At 46.2% G+C, this 22,848-nt stretch overlaps 1 protein-coding gene across 6 annotated transcripts in view; it reads right to left on the bottom strand.

Moving 5' to 3' along the window:
• The window catches only part of NAA16 (N-alpha-acetyltransferase 16, NatA auxiliary subunit), a 2,654,788-nt gene that overhangs the window by 1,070,349 nt on the left and 1,561,591 nt on the right, over positions 1-22,848 (bottom strand). The window contains exon 10 of one of the 6 annotated variants that reach the window (XM_069640528.1): positions 5,690-5,799. The exons of the other annotated variants lie outside the window; for them this stretch is intronic. Within the exon in view, the coding sequence (XP_069496629.1) occupies positions 5,776-5,799 (24 nt within the window). The 3' untranslated portion in view covers positions 5,690-5,775. Of the gene's footprint in view, positions 1-5,689; positions 5,800-22,848 lie in introns of those variants that run through there. 6 annotated transcript variants of the gene reach the window in all.

Genomic DNA, 22,848 nt, shown 5'->3' with positions numbered 1-22,848 from the left:
TTGGGACCCGGCCCGGTTGGTTCAAGGACTGTGCGGAGCCCCCGGATTCCGGTTCTGTGCGGGAGCAACTGCCGCTGTGAATGCCGGCCTCACCACATGCTGGCCTGAGTCACCCCATGGGAGGCCCCCCAGCCCACAGATCCTAATGACCTGGACGGCCCAGGCACTCTATCGTCGGAGATTCAGCCCGGGCTTCTACGGAACACGGCCTGACCCTGGGCATCGGCGAGGAGCGGAGCCATCACACTGAGTGCCCGTGAACACCGCTCCCGCAACTGGCCGCAAATGGAGGCGACCCTGAATCACCTCGGCTACTCGGGGCACAACTTGTTACCCGCCTCGCTCTCTGCCCCAGAGGGGGGCGGACTCGACCACTCCCTCGGCTGTCGGTTCTCCTGCGCTCCCTGCCTGCAATGAGACTGCCGTGGCCCAGGAGCTTGTGAGGGGGCTAACATTTTCCAGGCCCCTTGACCCCTTGGTCGGCCCTGTGAACTGCACCAACAGGGGCGCCTTGCTGCAGGGACCCGCTCCTGCCCAGCACCTGAGGCTGCCTGATCCCATTTGGACCCTGCCGCCGCACATTGTGTCTGCTACACGACATCGGAGGACGGGCCTGACCAGGCACCACAACACTGATAAGGTAGGGTGAATTGAGGAGACCCTGTATTCAGCCCCGCTTGATGCAAACTAGTCCTTGCCTCTGCACCCAGGCCTTGAAGACCCCAAAAACTATATCCTCTCCCTACTCAGGCCGCTATTCGGTCCCTCCACACCAACGTACTATTATACCCACATTGTATTGTCATATAGGGTGAGCCCATGTCTCTCAGACAGTCACGTGCGCAGTGCACCAGGACTTAAGCAGCATTACACTCGCTGACAGCAACAGCCTTGACGGGTGTATCTGCGGGAGAGCATGACGCGTTGTGGGAAGCCCCCTGCTGCTTGGTGACCAGCAACTACAACTACCTGCTCCATACTCAAGGCACGTTGTGGAAAGCTGCCCTGGGCACGGCTGGGGGGGGCGGTCCCCGCACCGTCTCGCGTGCCCGACCACCTACTCATTGCAGGAAGGACACTGCACCCAGGATATATCGCCCTTAAGATCGCACTGGGCCCAACCCCTTCTGAAACTCGAACAACTGCCCTGGACCCCACAGGTGTCCCCCGCTGATCCCTCCACAGCCGGGGCACTAGGATTGGCCTGCTTAACACGGCCCACGCCAGGTAATCCAGGCAACAGTGACCTTGTGGAACTGCAACTCTTCAGACAGGCCCAGACCCCCTTGCCACCTAAGGTACCGCCCGGCAACCTTATCCAAGCAAACAATACAGCTGAGTGTGGCAACGCCGCAAGACTTGTTAGCACTGGCCTCTCAGTGGTTCATTTACTACCCGCCTACTATAAAACCTCCGGGCCGACCACCGGGACGAGTGTTCCTGTCCCCCCGGACTCAATAACCATCAGCACTGGGCAGCAACGGGGGAAGAGAGTGGCACTACAATAAAAATTCGACCCTTTTGTTTTCGGTCCTATTGCGTCGACCCTATTGCATTCGATCATTTGTAGTCGAAACTTTAACCGGACACCGAAGCCAAGTCATTGGCTAGTTTGTTTACTGTTAATGGTTACTTGGGCAATAGGTTCTCGATGACTCATGCAACTCGCAAAGGCCAATACACATAAACACAACGAAATTCACAATTTATGCTCACACTGTCCAGATCACGTTTTTCACCACTAAGACTCTACGAGTGCTATGGCTACGCACACAGTAGGAGGGAAGAAAGGGATGGCGATGTCGATACTGTCAGGGAATATAAGGGGGTTCACTAATCCAAAGAAAACACAACTGATTGCAAACTACGGCAGAAACCACGGGATTAACGTATTATGCCTACAAGAGACGCACCTTGCCAAAGGGGCCCCCTCCCTAGACTGGCAGGATGGGACATCCACAGGTACAAATCATCCTATACATCACATTACAAAGGTGTAGCAACCTACATCCACGAAACCTTACAATACAGGTTGCACGAGCAGATTAGAGATTAGGGTAGGTACATAATACTTGCTGGGGAACTACCTGGCACTAAACTACTACTCATAAACATATACGCACCCAGCACATCCTCCCCGGAGTTCTTTCACCAATGCGCTAAACACATACACAAGTTCCCCGGCTACAGGATTATATGGGTCAGTGATTTTAACTGGCTCTTACACTAGAATTGGATAGATCAACAACTTGCCAAACAACCCTCCCAATGGCAGTTAAGGTATGGTCCACCATTTCCCTGTACCACGACCTACACGACGACTGGCGCTCCCAGCACCCCGATGCTAGGGAGTACACGTTCATTTCGGCAGTGCACGGTAGTTTGTCTAGGATCGACTACATAATGGTCACCCCCGCCCCCTGTTCTCTGGAAAACAACATAGGCATCTATCCTCCCACAGACTCTATCCGACCACTCACCTGTTCTGGTTCGCATTGCAGCCCTTACAAGCCCTCCAAATCTCCTTTGGTGGAGATTTAGAGCCTCTGCCCTAGAAGACGTGGCATTTTCGGTCCGAGATAGGACAGGATATACAGACTTTTTTCCAGGCCAATGTAGAGCTGGTTCCTGATCAAGGTACAATATGGGAAGCATTTAAGGTTTACCTAAGGGGGTGTTGTATTTCCAAAGAGGGCAGGTACTTAAAGCCCTCCAAAGGTCCATGCAGGTATTGGAAGATATGATCAGGGAGGGGGAGAGCAAACAGGGCAACGCAGACACCCCCTGAGCTCCGCCGCGAGCTGCAGACCCACAGGGAAGAACTCCTACAATTAGCCATCAGTGAGGAGAGATACGTAGGGGACCCAATCCTTGCGACAAGATACAGGGAGGGGGACCGTCCGAGTAAAAGTCTGGCGTGGGCTATTAGGAAGGAACAGCGATCCACCAGCTTAGCCGAGGTTGAAAGCCTCGACAGGAACCCTGTCAAAGATCTGCAAGGGATCAATAATGAATTTCGGGAATACTACAATCAGCTAGTCACATCACGTCCTAAGCCTGGACATGATGAGCTGACAGTACCTAGACGAAGTGGCATTGGGTTGGCTAGACAAAGATCAACCCAGCTCCCTTAATGACCCTAATGCTGAAGAGGAAATCCGCAAGGCTATGAAATCACTCCCTAGTGGAAAGGCTCCCGGGCCGGATGGGATAACAGCTGAACTTTACAAAGCATATGAAGATCTGGTACTACCCCACCTTCTGGGTATTTATGAAAGCGCATTCTCCAGCGGTTCCCTTCCGGAATCCACTAAATCAGCCTTGAGACTGTGCTCCTAAAGCCCGGGAAAAACCCCAACAATTATCATCATACCGCCCATTATCGCTTATCAACACCAATAATAAAGTTCTAGCTAAAATACTCACTGATCGCATTCTCCCATACATGCCAGCGCTGGTCCTTCTGGACCAAGCTGGATTTATTCCGGGCCGCTCTACCCAGCATAACCTACGGCGCCTGTTCATCCTTAAGCACAATGCAAACCCAGAGGTACCAATGGCGATAGCGGATCTTCACTCTGAAAAGGCCTTTGACTCTGTCAAATGGCCTTTCCTCTTCGAGGTGCTCCGGCGATCTGGGTTTGGGTTAACATATATTCGGTGGGTCAAAATATTATACACGGCCCCCAGAGCAGCAATAAACACAACCAGTAAGATCTCTGAGCACATCAACGCCACGCGCGGCACGCGTCGGGGCTGCCCTTTCTCCCCAGTACTATTTGCCCTCGCTATGGAGCCCTTAGCATGCCACATTCGGGAACTGCGCGCACACAGAGGGATTTTCGCCTACACACACACACACCTCGCTGTTGTGTTCCTATTCGCGGACGATATCCTTCTATATGTTAAGCACCCTCTGCAGGACCTGACCCCATTAACACAGGAAGTGGTTAGGTTTGGAGAGCTGTCAGGGCTCAGAATTAATTGGAACAAGTCAGAGGTCCTTCCCTTGACCCCTACCGTACAGCAAACAGACGTGGGGCACGGTTTTCGCTGGTGTCCCCAAAGGATACGCTACTTAGGAATCACGGTCTCCACTGCACCAGAGGACCTATACCGGGACAACTACATAAAAACTCTGGAGGCCCTAGAGCAGAACATAGAAGCGGGGATACTACTCCCCATATCCCAAGCAGCCCGCATAGCACTGGTGAAGATGGTAATTCTTCCGAAACTCCTATTTATCTTCAATAATGTACCTTTATGGCCCCCTGCGCGCTATTGGTCCGTTGTTAGGAGACTGATGACAAGACTGGTCTGGGCTGGGAAACAACTTAGCATAGCCTACGAAACCCTTGCACGCCGATATGAACAAGGCGGCCTGGAATACCTGGATATGTATTTATATTACTTGGCAGCCCAGGCACAATACATTGCCGGATGGAATCCTCCTAGCCCAGATTCACCTCACTCCCAATTAGGAATGGCAATCACCGCTCCAGACGCAATGATGGGCATGTTATGGGTCAACAGGGAAACCGTTCCGAAAGGGGAGGTCCCACCTGTAAAGCCTGGGATAGGATATGTCATCTGCTCGAGACCACTCCCTACTACCTACCAGGACTACCAATTTACAATATAGTAGGGATTCCACTCACACACGAAAGATCCTTTAGAGTACACTTCTAAACACTAGGTGTGTGGTCCCTTGGTGACATTGTACATAATGACCAATTTGTACTCAGGGAGGAGCTAAGGGCAAGGGGAGAACATAACGCTGTGACTCTGCTTCACTACTACAGACTAAGGGGTATACTCAAGAACAAATGGCCCGACTTCCCTCTAGCCCCCTCCCCACACCCAGCCCAGTGCTACATTACACAACCCCTGCCCTCTAGGGAACTAGTATCTACTATTTATAAATTAATCAGAAGTGGGAAAAGTGTGAAGAATCAAAGGTATAAAAACACATGGGAGACAGCTCTCGGGGAGCCACTGAGCGAGGACCAATGAAGTCTATCTACATGCAAACCTGTTATATATCTCTAAACTGCTGACACCGGCTAATTCAGTACAAATGTATCCACCAGGTTTACTACTCCCTCATCACCCTGAGCAGGTTCTTCCCCGAGAGATCTTCTGACTGTAAAAGATGCAGCGCACAATCTGCATACTTCTTTCACATTGCTTGGTGCTGCCCACGCATCAGATCGTTCTGGACAAGCATAGAAGGAGCAATGTCCGATATGACACCATCACTGAGGGAATACTCTCTGAAACTTTGGCTACTAGCCCTGATTGAAGGAGGTACCCACACTGAAAAACTCTTAGGCATGGCCTCAGCGATGCTAGGTACCTAGTGGCTAGAGTGTGGGGGAAATCCAACGCCCCCACATTCCTGAAGTGGGTGGAAGGCATGAACTTATCTGAACAGAGGGAAACAAGGTACGCCTCCACACTCCCTGCCTCCAGCCGCCCTTTTGACTACTGGCCCCGCTTCAGACAATGAAGAGAATAAAAGTTCCCAAGCCGGGAACTTACGTCCCCTGCACACTATCTAATAACTGGAATACCAGACCAACAATTAGATTTATCTAACAAGTAATGTTTCTTAATAAATTCAAGAAGATCTGTAAATGGTAATACATAGAAAAAGGTAATTTGTTCAAAAAAATGACTTTGAATCAGATAAGGTTACAAGAACCATTCTTCATTGTTTATTCTTGATGTTGAAGCTGTGGAAGGCCCAACGCGTTTCGAGTGCTACAACACTCTTCATCGGGGCAATAACAAAGGTATCTAGGAAAAAATATATATAATATGTACATTAGGAATCTATTTACACCAACAACGTTTGTTCAACAACATTTCTAAATAACTCATTTTAGATCAGGATATGTATCACAATAACCCATGACATACAAGGATTACATATGTGGCAGAACGTTTGACATTTTAAATGTACAGAGTATACACTAACCCACAAGAGGACAACCTGTCCCTCATTAATATGTATAGAAACTGATGGTAAATTCACTAGGTTAATAGTATCTTCTCTGCTGTGATCGAATGAGGAAATATATAGAAAAAATATATAGAATAACTACTGATAGTGAATTCACTGAAGTTCTAATATGACAAGGTAAGAAACTGTGCAACTATTTAAAGAGTCTAACCTTGTGTGTTTTTATGAAGGAGGTTCTTCAAGAGAACAAAGGTGGTCTGGGACGGGAATCCCAGGCCTTCATCTAAACAAGACAGCGGGTCTTTGATGGTAAGTCCTTATCTGTAGAAATAGAATAGACATCAAAGACGTCTATTTAGACCGTTGTAAGTGACATAGTGAGGATAGAATAAGTTAAGACAGTAATGATTCACTTACAGCGGTATCGCGGTTGACCAGTATCAAGGTAGCTGAGGGGAAGTGGTAGTCAAAAACCGCAAGTGGTCTGGAGGTTACTCAGGACTGGAGCGCTGAGAAAAAGTGGACTGAAAAACGAAGGTAGAGTCTCAGTAATGGACAGAGGAAGTGAACAGGGTGTTCGAAAGCTTTGCTCTGAAAAAGAATCCTGGGTCGAGCCAGTATAGGAAGACTAACATTCTTACCTAGTGTATGTCAGTGTGGCACACATGGAGACCAGCTGCCGAAGGGTTGCTCGACTCCATGTTGAGTGCCGCCACTGTTTATAAAGTAATTAGTAGTGTGACGTAATCACGCGCTTGCGTGTGGTACGTCATACTGTACGCTGAGCTCCAGGCTCAGATGGATGAAAATTAGACAAGATGGAATCTAATTAGCCTCCTATGGGAAGATGCTCAACAGGGGCAGGTAGGGCTATAAGAACTTAATCAGTCGAGTGAAAAAAGAAGAACGGACCGCGGCGTGTTTACAATGTGACGTCATCACGCAAGCGCGTGCATGACGCCACATGTAAACAAACCTAGTGTCGGGGTGAAGGAAATATAACAATACGACCTCTAGGGGAATGGCAATGTCCAATATGTGCATGACCCTTGATGGTTGGAACTAATATCATTCATGTGAAGGTAAGAGCTCATGATGACTAAGCTTAAAATCATGTGGAACAACGTCCACGCATTTAAAGTGTCATGAATAGTGTAGAACTAGAAAAGTGAGATGTTCTAGGCACGACCTGGAGGCTGAAGGACCATAGGAGGGCCAAGGAGCTTACTATGGCCATTACGAATGCCTGACTAGAAACAATTGATGGATGTTGATTATACATCGACCTATGTATACTATAGGGGTCAGAAGACAAAATAAAATGGCGGACTGTGATTTTTTCTGATTATAGTCCTGCATGTGAGATCTGAGTTTTAGGGTCCAAAGTGGTTGAAGACCTTATCAATAGTTGTAGTAGTAAACATAGTTGATATTAATAGTTAGGTACATTCTTGTTATGCAACCAACCAATGCCATTCTGCCCACACGTCTGGTTCACAGTCTAGTGAAGGGAGTATCAATTGTACAGGTTGTACATTTCCGAGATAGAGTCAACGGAATGACTGGATATGTATAAACTTTGAAAACATTTTTACATTTCTATCCAACTGTCCAAGTTAAATGGTTCACAGTCTTATAATGTGGTTATGATAATTCTGACCAACAATCCTATCAAATGTTTTTAAAGAGACATTGATGAAGATGAACGGAAAGAGAAAATTTAACGTAGGTATTCTTTAAATGAATGGACCTAAATAGTAGTCTTCATTTAGACCGAGTGGGGTCATTGCATCTAGTCTATGAATCCAGTACAATTCTTTTTGTGCCAAAAGTTTGGGTAGGTCACCTCCTCGTTGGATGGGGTGTAATACTTCCAGTATTGCAAATCTCATTTGCGAGATGTTATGCTTATTGTCTCTAAAGTGGCGGAATACAGGTGACTTCACATTTTTTGTTCGAATCTGGGACTTATGTTCAGTCCATCTTTCTTTGGCTTTTCTACTGGTTTTCCCCACATAATATTTCCCACAAGGGCATCTAATGGTGTAGATGAAATTTTTGGAGTCACAGGTTGCAAAGTTTTTTAGGAAAATCTTTATACCATTGTTCGGATGTCTGATGTGATTGCCTTTGATGATGTTCGAGCAGTGCTGACAATTTAGGCACGGAAAAGTGCCATTACTTGACTTCGTCAATGTCCTTTGAGTGGATATTTTAGGTCTTTCAGCTTTGATTAGCATGTCTCTGAAATTCCGTCCTCTTTTGTATGCTAACATTGGGGGGGCTGGAAAGAGACGGTTGAGATTAGGATCCGATTTTATAAGATCCCAGTTCTTAGTGATAATTTTTTTGACTTGAAAGCTCTGGGCAGAGTATTTCAGTGTGTAGATGAGGTTTGACTGAGTTTGTTTCGGTTGTTTGTTAAGTAATAAGTCACGGGGGTGTGCTTCTGTCCTGGAAATAGCTTGAGCCACTACTTCTTCCGGGAATCCTCTTTCTAGAAATCTTGATCGTATAGTATCAAATTCTGTCTGAAGTTTATATATATTGGAGGTTATCCGTTTAGCCCGTAGTAGTTGGCTATACGGTAGGTTTTCTTTTAAATGTCTCAGGTGGAAACTGTTGAAATGGAGGGAGCTGTTAACATCAGTTGGTTTTCTGTACATTACTGTTGTTAATTCCATGTTTTTCCATTCTACTGTTACATCCAGAAAGTTCACCTGTGGTGTGCCGATTTACATAGTAAATTTGATTCGTGGGTTGCATTGGTTTATATAATGCCAAAAATCTTGATGTGTGCCGTTCCAAATGCCAAATACATCGTCAATATATCTTAGCCAGCAGTGTATTCTGTGTTTCCAATGTGGGTGATCCAAGACATAGGTTTTCTCAAAGTAGAACATAAAGATGTTTGCGTAGGACGGAGCCACAGCCGAACCCATAGAGGTACCCGAGATCTGTAAATAGTACTTATCATTAAATCTGAAGTAATTGTTGTAGAGTATCAGGTTGATAAGTTCAATAGCAAAGGTTTTTTGAATCTGAATTTCATCATGTTGTAAAAGAAACCATTCTAGGGCAGCTATACCTTCATCGTGGGGAATTGAAGTGTATAGACTTGTGACGTCCATAGAGAATATTAGAGGATCCGGAAAGCTGATCTGTAAGTTATTGATTCTCTGGAGAAAATGTGTGGTATCTTTTAGATATGTCGGTATTTTCTGTACCAGAGGTTGCAGCGCTGTATCAAGGTAGACCGCCAGGGGTTGAAATATACTGTCAGTACCAGCGACAATTGGTCTAAAGGGCGGGTCTTTGGGATCTTTATGAATTTTAGGTAACCCATAGAAAACTGGGATGATTGGGTTAGTTTTAATTAAAAATTCTTCCGTTTTGTCTGAAATCCAATCCATCGTACTAGCCTTTTCAATTGTCTGTTTGATGATGGTGCTGATGTCATTTGTAGGGTCGTTATCTAACAATAAGTAAGTCTGTCTATCGTCCAGTAGTTTAAGACAACCCGTATTGTATAGATTTGTATCCATGAGTACAAGGGCTCCCCCTTTGTCGGCTTATTTAATTGTGATAGAAGTGTCGTCGGCAAGCTCTTTAATCAGTTTGAGTTGATGACGCCGAATATTCTGTTGAGTAGAGGTCTCATATTTGATTTTTCTCAGATCACAAGTGGTTTTGGTTTTGAAGAGATTAAGGAGTGGATTATTAATTTGCGGATGGAAATTACTCTGGTTCTTCATCTCTAGAAAATCATGTTTTTTGGCTGGGGTTATTTCTCCCAGATTATCAAAAAAGACTTTTAGTTCCATTCTGCGTATCAACTTAAAAAGGTTAACTTCTTCTTCAAACAGGTTAGTTGAGTTCGTGGGGATAAATGATATCCCAAGACTAAGCGTATCAGTCTGGGTTTTAGATAGCTGTCTAGAAGAGATATTAATGATCAGGGGTGAGTCTATTTGTTTTTTTGGCGTGGTTTTCTTTTGCCCTCTTCTGGTCGGGCGTCTCCTAAAAAAGGCTGCGCCGGGATTGTTGGAATGGATGCATCTATTATCTTTGGGATTGGAATAGTACTGCCCGTCACTATGAGGGTGTTGGTTGGAGTTGCTGTACTTGTACTGGGTTGTTCTTCTTGTTCCCCACTTGTAATGTCACTGCTGTCAGTATTATTGTCAGGAGATGGGTTCTTAGGAACTCCAGATGGACCAGGTCTTGGTTTGTGGTTACTATAGTATTCTTGCCAAGTATATACTATTTCTCTGGCATAGTCTAATGTGTCTCGCCGGAATTTCCGAATCTTTCGTTGCTCAATGTCCCGTTTATAGCTATCGAGCTTATTATTGGTGTCTTCCAAGATTGTTTGAAGTTCAGATGCAGTTTTGAGTTTCAAGAGTTGCGTAGAGACTTCTTCAATCTCTTGGTTGATGATATGGAGTGATTTTGCGAGTTCCTCTATGGTAAGTAATATCAGATCAAGGGAACATTTGTTTAGGATGTGCTCCCAACGTTTTACAAACTCCTTGTTGTCCTTGCAAAGTGTCGGACGAAGGTATACTCTAAGTCCTCTCGGGATTCTCTTGGCCTTATAGTACTGCGTTAAAGTAGTAGCATGAAGTTTCTGTGAGATCTCTCTCCTAATGAGTCGCTCAAGTCGTTGGATAAGTATTTCTGGATTTTCTCTATTAATTGCCTCAGTACTAGTATCTCTAATTAGGCCTAAGATCCTAACGGCTTCTTCATCTAAAAACGCTAAGGTAGTTGCTGCTTTCAGACAATACCAGGCAGATATTGCCCTGGCAACACTGGCCCCTACATCTACCCCAGAGCATGGATAGGAGTGGTCAGATTGGTGCCACTCGACAAACTCGGCGGTGAACCGTAATGAACTTTACAATGCCCTGTTATGTGATATTGGCAATTCAAACGATTAATGCATATGCTTGGCTGTAACATTGCGAGTCTGAAGGGAGGGTGGGATGGGAGGGTAATTGGGGAACAGTTGTGTATCTGGTAAATTAAAAATTAATTATGAAAGTAAAAATAAAAAAAGATACAGTGAAGTTGTTTGCATTAGTTGATGCGGGATTCCAGTAAGATTACAAATCAAGAGGTTCCATCCTCTAGGGTCATTACAACTTTTATACTTTAAGGTTATAAACTGGGACAATGGTGTCAAATTTACCATAGAAACCACAATGAGGCCGCTGGTTCTCTTGATTGCAGTTAACAGCCCAGCAGTTGGACAACCTGAGGCTCCTTTCTGTACTGGATTAATGTGTATTTGAATCCCTTCAGTATCAGGGCCTCCCTAAGCCACGTTTCATGCAAGCAGATAACATCATAACTGTCAAAGCTCAGATTGAGCTTACCGAAAAGATGCACAAAGCCCCTGGTGTTTCAGCAGCCAAATACCGTTCCTTTACAGTCCTTATCCTCCAAATTATTTAAACATTACGAACTTGAGGCTAGAGCACTAGGAAGCCAACTCCAGTCTTCATCTTCTTGTTTGTTAGATCCTTTCACCTGTGGGGTTAGCTGTTCCCTGTTTCCACCTTCATTCTCTATCACAATGTGAAAAGTAGTTGGTTTGTTTGGCCCCAAGTTACCTGCATAATTGGTATTGGGCGAAGCTATTTCTATCCTGTTTCTGTTCCTGTTTTTCTCTTGTCATAGTTGCTTGTTGTTTTCAGGCTTATGGGTATTTGGTGTTAACATATCTTCTACCGGTAGTTCCATCAACGAGAAACCCATTGGGAGTAATAAGACGCTTTACCTCTCTTGGCGAGAAGTACATCTCGACCCTATCGTGCCATTGCTCATTTGGAAACTCGATCAAGTGGAAATCCTTAGAACGAACTGCCCTTAATGGTGGAATCCAGTGGATGAGTTGCATAACATTTGCTCGGTTCAAGATAAGTTTATTGTAGAACCCTTTCCAATGACATTCTGAATGTTTCAGCAAGTCCTTTTATTTTCAGAGTCTTTGTCATTCTAAGCGGCTGTATATTCTTCATTGATGCTAGTATAGGAAATCCGCCCTCTATGTTTCGTGGCCCAGTTAAATCATTCCTGTGTTGCTCTAGTATCTTAAATTTGACCCTTGAGTTGGCACATCTTTCCTCACACTTTTTTATCAGGATAAAAATCTCTTTTAATTGACTTTTGGTGGACCCTCATCTTGCCACACTTTTGCTGTTCCGACCTTCCTAAACAAAAGGGATTATTTTCAACAATGGTTTCATCAACGTGTTCGTCCTCAGAACTGGAAGCCTCTTCGTCTTCATCCGAGGCCTCCCCCATCTTTGTCTGAGAGGCTATCTGGATCCTGAAGTCCCTGACCCTCTCGATTGCGCTTCATATTCCTCGGTTCCAAAGACAACATATCGGTGTCATCGGTGTAAGTGGAGAGGTTTATTAATTCCTCCATGTTCTCGACTTCCTGTTCTATTTCTCTACTTCGTTCGGATATTGCCGGGTTCTCGATCAATAGACCTTGGATATTGTTTTTCTCAACTGTAGATCTTCCATTAGGTACTCTTGTGGCCCATTTAAAAACCACTGCATTTGCTGGTAAAACTAAGTTTTGCAGTATAGTAGTTTTCTTGTTAATCGGGGGCAAAGCCCCGATTTCCTTTAGGACTGCCTGCACTGATTTAGGTCTTGTATAGTACTGTGTTTTGGTTTTTGGTTCAGTTTTGCCATCACCTTCCTCTTTAAAGCCTCTCTCTTGGTTTGGGGAGAACCGTTTTGTTCCTTCATAGAGGTTGCCTCCCCCCCTTCTCATAGCTTAGAAAATATCTCATATTTCTTTTGAGGATTAGACTGGATGGGCCCTACAGATGCTAGGAGGGATTCTTTTCCATGTTTTTCCACTGAGGGAGATTTATTACCCTTTTGCTCCACAATCTTATCCAAGCCTTGAGATTCTAGGCAGCTGTCTTTAGCAATACCGTTCTCCACTATTTCCAGGCCAGCTGATCCACTTTGACTTACCTCCTTAAGATTGTCGCCTCTAGAGGTGTCCATCTTTAATGTAAGGATACAGTCCTCTACTTCAAGAGAGGCTGCTGTTTCTGTTAAGGAAGTAACTGGCGGTGCTTTTTCGATAATTATCGGGTCTAATATGCTCCACAGGATCTTAGTAATTTGTTCTGTGTTCTTGTCTAAATTGCCTTGTAGCGCTGCAATTAACCCCTCTACGAACAGTATCTTTGTATGTAGCATAGCTATTACAGTAGTCTGATCTTTAAGTTGGTCATTTTGATTTTCAATTAATTTCATAAGGGGCCATAGTGATGGCAAAGGCCGTAATCATCCCTGCGTCAATTGTCGATTTATGGGCAGTCTGGTCTTCCACCTCAGTGGCTGCCAAATACATCAACAAATCCTCATCCGACAAGCATTGTTCCATGGATTTATTTGCGTCCTCAATCACAGAGTGTAGTCTAGGGTACTTATTGCGGTTCTGTGTCCAAATCGAATCTGTACCCTTATTTGTCTCTGCATCTTTGTGTATAGGCGGTGTATCCTGCAGATGGCTTTTTCTCTGTGCGTATATATCCGATGCCCATAACTGTAATTCTGTGAAGGTGGCACAGAATGGCTGCCACAAGGGGATTTCATCCTCCACTGTTTCCACCACGTCTCCCCTATCAAGGGTCACGGAGGTCTGCATATTCGGCAGCCTAGCTTGGGTTGTTATTAAGCCACCCCCTCCTTTGCAGGGATGTCTCCATCAATGCCAACTAAGCTATGGCTCTGGATCACCTGAGTGTGCCACAAGGCATTGTTTACACTTGGGGCTTGCGCCTCTATACACTACTTTGGGTGACGTTAGTCCCCACTGTGCCAACAGTGGCTTCCAAGCTAACATTCTTTCTGGTATAGAAGAAGCACTGCATTCGGGTAATCCCCCTCGACTTCCATAAAGCCGTCGCTTTTTTTGCAGGAGGTTATTTGTGGAATGGTAAAGTTTCCATTGCACTCTTAAATGTAGATTGTTGGACAATAATGAAACCTCAAAATGTTCCTCCACAGTTTAATGAAATAACAGTGTTTGATTAGCAGATCACCCTTTTTGAGATTGAATTACCTGCATAATTGTATTATTTCATTCAAAAATATATCAAAAAACCTAGGGCTTTTACAACCTTTACCAGGTGGCAGTTCCTCGCAATACCGCAATGGGCAAATGGAATTACTTCTTCCAAGCAATCCTAAACAGAATTATAATTTGGTCCTGCCGATTAAAAAAACACAATCATGAAGAGGAAATCCACAATGCTATCTACATGATCTCAAAGCTGCTTTTAGTGCAAGATCGTTTTCTGGCATTCTTCTTCATATATAGGCCTTGTATGAAGCACCAGGGTGAAATTGTCGCTCTGTATGCAAGTGCCTGAGGAGTCATTCCATTTGGCCAATGGTTACTTAACAGAGACCGGAAAGCCCCTGCAACTGCCACATTCTAGTCTGCTGTACGAGTGTCTGAAGTGACTGAAAGCCTGCAGATTACCAACCCACTAGGTGTAGAAGCAAAACTGCAGGAGTTTGTGTGCCATATCACCACCACCATGGTTCGTTTGAGCACCAACCACACACCAGCTACATCTAGTAACTTGCAGCGTCTCATCCTGATATTGCCTTCACAGTAAAGCCATGCTTTAAACCTAGATGAATATTAAGGACATTTTCTATCATGATGGCCAATACCTAACCACAGTTTAAAACATTGTTAGGGAGAATTCTCTGTATAGGCTAATTTCCCAAACCTAGTGAGTCCCCCAGCAGCTCTGCTGGATTTTTGGGGTTTATTTTTTTCTCCTGCTAAGAGTGAGACTCTTTTTCTCCCACTCTTAGACATGATTTGAGATATCCTTTGACTTAGTAATGTGTGTGTTTATGGGCTATGGGGGTCTTTTACTCCATAGGGTTTCATGTGTTTTTGGTAAGTGTGTTACCCAGCACCCTCAGTGCAGTAACACAGGGGTGTCATAGTGACCCCCAAACATAGACTCCATACCCTGGGACTGACTACTGTCTCCCAGGGCATGTAAAGTCAACATTGACTTTACTAGTCTTAAATTGTGAACAGAACCAGTACAAACCATCATATTGTGGAAGTACTGGTAGGGGTAATTAGATTGCACCTGGGTCTGTTTTTCGAGGGGGCACTGTGCAGTCCCCCCTCGTCGAGTTTCTGGCTGGTGGCAGTGGTTACCACGCAAAATATTCCACCAGAATATTTCCTATGGGATTTTCCCATTCATTTTAAACGCACCACTTTTTGGTGCAATGTTAAAGATACCACTGGGTTATTTATTTAATATTTATTCCCCGGTTGGGTCTTTTTGCCAGGACTCAGTTTTAAAATGGCGTTTGTGTTCGCCTCTGTAACTCCATCCCAAGTCGAGCCCTTTGTTCCACTTTTGGCGGGCTTCTGCACAGAAGCCACCACAAGTGGTGCCACTCTGTCTGGGTCTACAGGATGTGTGGGAGGGGGGCTTAGGCACCCTAGACTGAGTTGCCTCGGTAACTCAAGTCGCACTCTTGTGTGATTGGCCCAGTGGTGAGCTGCCCGGCTCACCACTTAGCATGTTTGAGTGACAGCTAGGACTGATGAATGGGGGTTTTCCGCATAAAAAGCAGGGCTTTGGGGTCTGGAACTTCAGAAGTCGCCACAGGACCAAAGAATCAGAAGAGGGTGAAGCTGAGCTGACCTGCAATGACGACACCACCGGTGGAGCCCTGCTGAACCGCCTCACCACTTCCCGACGACAGTGAAGATCTTCATCCCGGAGAGTCTTCTTCCTTTGAACTGGTGGGGATAACCAGTTCGCCCTCTTTTCGCCTTCCTGGATCGTCTCGTGGTCGAATCGCCCATGCCAAGCACCCCGGCGGCCGGTTAGCCACGCTTCACCACTACCGCGAATAAAAGGGTAGTACCTTTTAACCGGGAAACTCCGCGGCTGGTTTCTGCCCTGGCAGTGCAACGACCTCTAGCTTTCCTCCACGTCGAGATCTTCTCTTCCCCTGGACGAACCACCGGCTTGCACCCGCTGCCAGGAACAACTGCCCCCGCTGGAGCTTTCTCACCATTTCAGGTACTGTGTCCCGCCTGGTCTCCCTTGCAACAGACTGTTCAAGGTGTCCCGTAAATCCTTGACTCTCTATCCTGGGGTGACCTGGGACCTTTTAACTAACTCTCTCTGAACTGATCCAACTCTTTTTGAACTATCTACAAAGACTTTTAAAGGATAATTAAACTGTGTGATCTTGGACACATTCCGCCTTGCTATCTCCAAGAGTGGGCCTGGCCTATGAACTTTCTTGCTCTACAGTAGACTCTGCCTTTCCTGACTTGGTGTGGTTCTTTTAAAAGTGTTGGTATTGTGTGCTTTCCTAATTCAACCTTTTCCCTCCCTTTTTAACTAACTTATTGGAGTGCCATCTTAGGTTAAGCGCTCACCTCTGTCTGCAAATAAGTGGTGTTTTAACTAAGACTTGCTCAATAAGTAATCAGGGATGTATATATATTGATAGTGACTGTGTTTGAACTTGCTTGCCATATTAGTGTTAGTGTATTTTACAAGTGTTTTAAATAAATAATTATATACTTTTATACCAAAGCTCTGGTCAGTGTTTGCTTGTGCTACTGTATCTCTGTACCTATTTTGTATACTCTATATACTGTCTAACTCTTCTTGAGAGAAGTCTGGCTGCTCAGCCACAGCTACCAGGTAAATCTGGGTGGTGCAGACTGCTACCAATTGGGTTTATTGCCAACACCTGTAGTCCTAAGTCTTTTGCAGTGGTCCCTAAGGGAACTGCACAGGTTTCTACCTAACAAACATGCATCCATACTATCACAACCACTTTGCGGCCTCCCGATCCAGTGAGTTTTTTTCCGCCACTCAATTCTCTTGTCCATTCCCCAATGCCCCTTTTCCTTTCTCCTCATCCTCAACCCTATTTCCTATCCACTGACCAAGTTCTGGCTACACTCAGGCAGGGTCACAATACGGCACCTCTCTGCCAAGGTCAGGTGCTGCAAAACCACTAAGGTGGTGATGGAAGCAGTGTAAATAATGGATAGCACACTTTAACCTGATAGCACTGTGCTACAGATCCAGTCAGTATGGGGATTGGATTTTGGAAGCACTGGTGTGGCCCTGACCTCCAGGTGCATAAATAGGAGAGACGTGGAGAGGTTGTGTGCACATTCCCAAGCAAAGTTCATCACAATAGGACAGGGAGACCCATCCTAGGGAGACCTTTGATACCCGACATGCTGGTGAAACAATGGAGGATGAAGCCTTACCTGGTGTGTCAGGCCGAGTTGGCAATCCTGGCGGCAAGCGTGGATCCAGGGGACTAGTTCACTCTTATGGAACTCTGTTCTTACGGGTTGCCATGGTGTACTCTGAAACAGGGCCCTTACTCAGGGAAACAATATCAAATGGGCTGATTTCTTCCAGAAAGTCCAATAAGTTAAGAGGTCTAAACATGAAGACTCGTTGGCGCAACATTATCCTGTACAGGTAATTTTTTAAAAAATGTAAAAGCTGGGCCTTTTACACCGTTTACCAGGTGGCAGATCCTCACAATACCACATTGGGCAAATGGAATTGCTGAGACAATAGATAAGCAGACTGATAAAAACAACACAGGTGTCCCGACTCTCACAAAGAAGCAGCTTGAAACAGGGCTCATCCCTGAAAGAAAATATTCAATCCTACCTGAAAGATTAAATAAACACATTAAGAGGTGGCCTGATCAAGGTGAGCAGCAAGACTAAGGAAATTACATCTCTCAAGGAGGCACATGAATGGGAAGGAGACATAAATGCTCTAAAGGAATATGTCCAACCTTCAGGTTCAGAAATTTAAACCATGAGAGAATCCATCACTCTACTTTAAAGTAAATACGAGGACCTCAAAAATTGCTTTAAAAGGAGGGACTTTCGTATTTGATCTTTGAATGAAGAATTAGAAGGCACAGACATCTAGACTCTATATATGAGGGATATGGCACATATGGTTGCACCACAGAATAGGGATCCCAATGCTCCACCAAAAGATATCTTAGATAATATGCACAACTGCCATAATGACAGACCAGATTCTTAAGGTGGCAAGAATCAGGTTAAATCTAGAATCCCTCAGCACCACCATACTAATATAGCACAATATTGCTCCATCCGAAGGAGCATGGTACAGTAGTGGAGATCTTATAGCAGCGCAGATGATCTAGATGGACATTTCCATTAGGGCTTCACTTCAAAATTCACACAAAATAGTGACCATCTTCTGCAGAGTAAGACCTGATCCTCCTCAATCCTCGGGCTGATGGGAAACGAGTTGTTTGTATGTATTTAAATGTATTAAGCACAAGGGAAGAACCTGGCCCGGAGGCATTGGGTGCTAGAGGAGAGGAGAGACCTGAGAGGAAGCAACAAGAAAAAAGAGAAGCCTAAAAAAGGAAAGTTTTTAAAGCTTTATGAAAGCACAAATGATCACGTGTCTCACGTAGAGACAGTGGGAGAGAAATCTACAAGGAGGGAGCCAGAATGAAGAAAGAGCTTCCTCCAAATCTGGCTCTGCCGAACTGTGGAACCACCAAAAGGCATTGACCTGAAGAGCAAAGCCTTTGCGCTGGTATATAGGTGGTATGTTTAGAGCAAACCGGAAGCCAGTGAAGCTTAGCTAACAGCGGACTGGGGCGGGAAAGTTTAGGGTCTCTGAATCAGAAAATCAGGCTGGCCCAAATAGATGCCATTACAATAATGCAGAGAACCCATGATGATGCAGTGACCACCAAGGAGAAAAGGCAGATGGCAGAAAGGGCAGAATCTTCGTCAGCATTTTCAGCTTCATGAAATCAGCCCTGCAAACAGAGAAAATTTGAGCCTCTCGTGATCCCGATGAAAGAAGCTTTATCCCTAGGCTTTTCACACAGCTACTAGGGGCAGGACATGAGCCGAAAGTGTCTGGCCAAAAATCCAGATTCCAATATGCGACAGACGGTCACCGGGGCCAACTACCAGCACCTCCATTTTTTCACAATTTTAACTTCAGCCAGTCTTTCGCCATCCAGGCCCCAATGTCAGCAAGACAGTCCCTCAATTTTCAATTTAGAGGGGCGGGGGGTCCATGTCCTGGGTATCAAGGTGAAAGATCAGCTCAGTGTCATCGGCGTGTGTGTAAAAACGTACGCTGTGGGATGAAACAAAGTCAGCAAGAAGGCGCATGTATAAATTAAACAATAACAGGGATAGGGAGGAGCCCTGGGGAACCCCACATGACACAGAAAAAGGGGTAGAGGAAAAAACAGGAACACAGTCTGCTGGCACTCTGCAGTGAAGGAGCCAAACCAGGTTAAAGGTATGCCTGTCATCCCAGTCTGTTTAAGGCGCGGTAGCAAGGTTGCATGATCGATCGTATCAAAGGCCGCGGAGAGGGTATTAACCAAATTGACCTTTTGCACAATTTACCTAATTATAGTGGCCCTAATTGACCTTCTGCACAATTGACCTTTATATTATTTTAATTATTTTATGTATGTATGGATTGGATTTTAAATAATATAAGGGGATTGGGTGGTGGGTTGCGGGGGGGTTTTGGATTGGGTGAGGGGTTGCGTGGGGTTTCCCCAAGCATATATGTCCTAATTGACCTTCTAAATTATGTCAATTCTCCCGAGGTCAAGTCTCCCCAGGTCAATTGTGAAAAGGTCAATTAGTATACAACCGCAGAGAGATCAAGGAGACTGAGGACTCCGATCTCTCAGCTGTCCTGCATAAGTGCCAGATCATCGAGCACCGAGATCATAACGGACTCAGTAACCATGCGTAGGCGAAAGCCAATCTGGCTAGGGTGAATATGACTTTCTGTTTCAAGGAAACTGGAGACTTTGTTACTCCCAATGGTCTCCATAAGTTTCATGGAGGTGGGCAGCAGCGAAATGGGGTGATAGCTGTCAGGAAGGGCAGGATTATGTTGGATCTTTTTCACCAAGGGAGAAACAACTGCATATTTTAATGGTGCAGGGATAGCCCATGAGTAAACAAATAGTCAAAAGCAGCGTTGAAGAAAGAGACACAGAAGGGCTTGGATCATGCGTAAAGGGATGGGGTCCTCCAGAGGGGACGGGGATTTCAGTTTGGCAATGGCGTCTGCCACAATCTCATTTGTCACTAGGTTAAAAGAGAAGCATGTGGAAGAAGTTTCTTCCGGATGGTTTGGTGATACCAAGGTAATAGTAGGGACACCCAATTGCGCTACACCAATGGCATACCTGATCTTAACTATTTCTTCCTGACAAAAGGTACTGATTTGATCGCAAACCACTTGAGAGCGAGAAGGATCTATCAGTGGGGGTTGAGGTATCGACAGCTCCCTAGCGATCTTAAAATGCTTGCATGACGAACAAGCAGCACGAATGAGACTTTGCATTTTTTATGGAATTTTGATAAGGAGAGCTGATTTACAGTAAGCTTTGGAGTCAAGCTCTGAGCTAGCATTGTATTTACAGCCCTCCGAGACGCTTGTTTCAGTAGTCCCAGGTTTGCAGTGAACCATGGAGCCGAGGCTCTAGCTCAGTAAACACCCAACTTGAAAGGTGCCAGGGCATCTGCTGTAGATACCATGGCTGAGACTAGTGTGGAGCAAGGGTCAAGGAGATCTTCCTCTATGTCCGTTAATTTTGACATTTTTTCTAAGACATCCCGCCACCAGGTTTGGAGTAACCTTCGCCCAGACTTGTTGATAAGTACAGACCTGCCGTTTATGTTTGGCAGGGCCTAGTATGTGGACCAAAAAAGGAATTAGAAAATGATCGCCCAGATAACTTATCGGTTGGAAGGTAGACACTGCTTCATCAGCTGAAAAAATAAGGTGCAGAGTGTTAGCTTTCCTATGTGTGGACAGGTAATTACGTGCAAACAAATTAAGATCACTCAGCCCAGATGTAAACTTAAGAGCCTGGGGGGGCGTGGCTTGCCGAAGATGGATGAGCACGTAGTTCCACGGACCTCCCGCTCAACCAGCTGAAATCCTGCCTAGATCCGACGATTGGAACCCTGCAAAGTGACCCAGGGCCAGTGGAAACAGTGCGGAAGAGATTGGGGCTGTGAGAGGAGGGCCGGAGGGGAAGTAACGAAGCACATATCCCCTGAAAATCGGGATCGTAGTCTGGCGACGGAGAGCTATACCACACAGTAAATATGGCCGCCGGGGCCGTTCAGTGAGACGCGGCAGACACCCACGATGATAACAACAGCCTGGGAGCTGGTATCGGCCCCCGTTGAGGGATCTGTTGAAACTAGCCAGTGAGGGATAGTGGAACCCCCGGCGCAGGTGGAGGAAGAGGTGAGCAGCCCCCGAGAGTGAAGATGGACCGCATTGGCTTGGCGGGACATGCCCGCTCACTGCATGACCCTGGGAAGTGAGGAGATTCCCTCCCGCAAAGCTGCGCAGAGGAATAATCTAGAAGGCAGCCGTCCAAGGCATCTGGAGCATCGCCGAAGGGGAGAAGGTAACCTGCAAGGAACAACGGATGGGTGTGACATCAAGAGGGATGGAGATCTAAGCCGGCGAAAGGAACAAGGACGAGCCGGCGGCGCCGACCTAGCCAACTTCCAAGAAGTCGCTCGGCTAGAGGGACGCCAGAAGAGACACGACCGAGCGGGAAGGGTATCAGGTAATATTTTCGCCAGCAAAAATATCGCCGAACATATGGTCGTCGGGAACGGCCATAGGCGATATTTTTGGTGGCAAAATATTAGGTGCGGGGGTTGCGGGGGTGTACCCCACACATAAAAAAATGATGCAGGGGTGTCCCCCGCAGGGTCCATGTGTTATTTCCGCTGCAAAAATATGGCGATATTTTTGCATCGCAATAATTTTGCGGCAAAAATATCACATGGAACCGCGGGAAGGTGGGAGAGCCACAGGAGGAGACCGGGAGCAGGATACGTGGAAAGGGTCTGGCAGCACGGAGACTGCTGATAGAAGTGCACCGGGAATATAAAGAGGTGAGAGGTTGGGGAGCAGGCATAGCTAACGGACTGAGCCCTTCCCCTCGGAACGAGGAGGGGGGGAGTTTAAGGTGGTGGACAAGGCCAAAGACAGAGACTAAGACAAGGAAGGGAAGCTGGGGCAGTCTGCAGGGCCGGTGCTATCACTAGGCAAGGTTAGGCGTTTGCCTAGATTTGCAAATGTTAGTGCAACAAAATGCTACACTGCCTGTCATAGCACCAGCCCTGTTCAAACTGTCTGCAGCCTGCAGGCTGAGGCAGGTGCAGGCCAGGCAGCGCAGCCGCGGCACCAGGCACTGTTAAATGACTGCGGCCGGCTAAGGGTCACTCATGAGTATGGGCATGGGCGTGGCAGCACTCGCTCAAGCGCTGCCACCTCTGCATTAGCAATGAATGGCATAACACAAATGGAGCACTGCATGTGCCACTGCCCCTAGACTGTCCTGAATGCTGCAGTCTGCTGTTGCAGACAGTTAACTTCTTCTTTGGAAATTGGCCCAGTCCAGGCCCGACCGTCCATCTGATGCAGCTTGCGTCTCAGCTGCCGCCTGTGACCTGACCTGCACCTGTCCTGGTCCGGCCCTGCACTAGCTGCAGCCTGCAAGCCTGCAGCAGCCTTCTGCTGTGCATGTGCTGCCAGGCCAGCCCAGCAGGCCACATATCCTGGCGGCGGTACGGTACCCATACTTGATGGTCAAGACTCAAGGTACATTTCTTTGCTTGCTGTTGTAGGGAAATAAATGTGCAGGGATAACATAGCAGAGGTCCCTGTACCCATGCTGCCGGGGGAGGCTGCAAAGCCTGCCAGCCAGGCCGACCCAAAGGGAAGATGTCC

The sequence above is a fragment of the Ambystoma mexicanum genome, chromosome 7q, assembly GCF_040938575.1.
Source record: "Ambystoma mexicanum isolate Mex_15411 chromosome 7q, UKY_AmexF1_1, whole genome shotgun sequence".
Taxonomy (NCBI): Eukaryota; Metazoa; Chordata; class Amphibia; order Caudata; family Ambystomatidae; genus Ambystoma; species Ambystoma mexicanum.
Note: the sequence above shows the minus strand (reverse complement) of the source record. Positions and strands in the feature narration are given on the sequence as shown.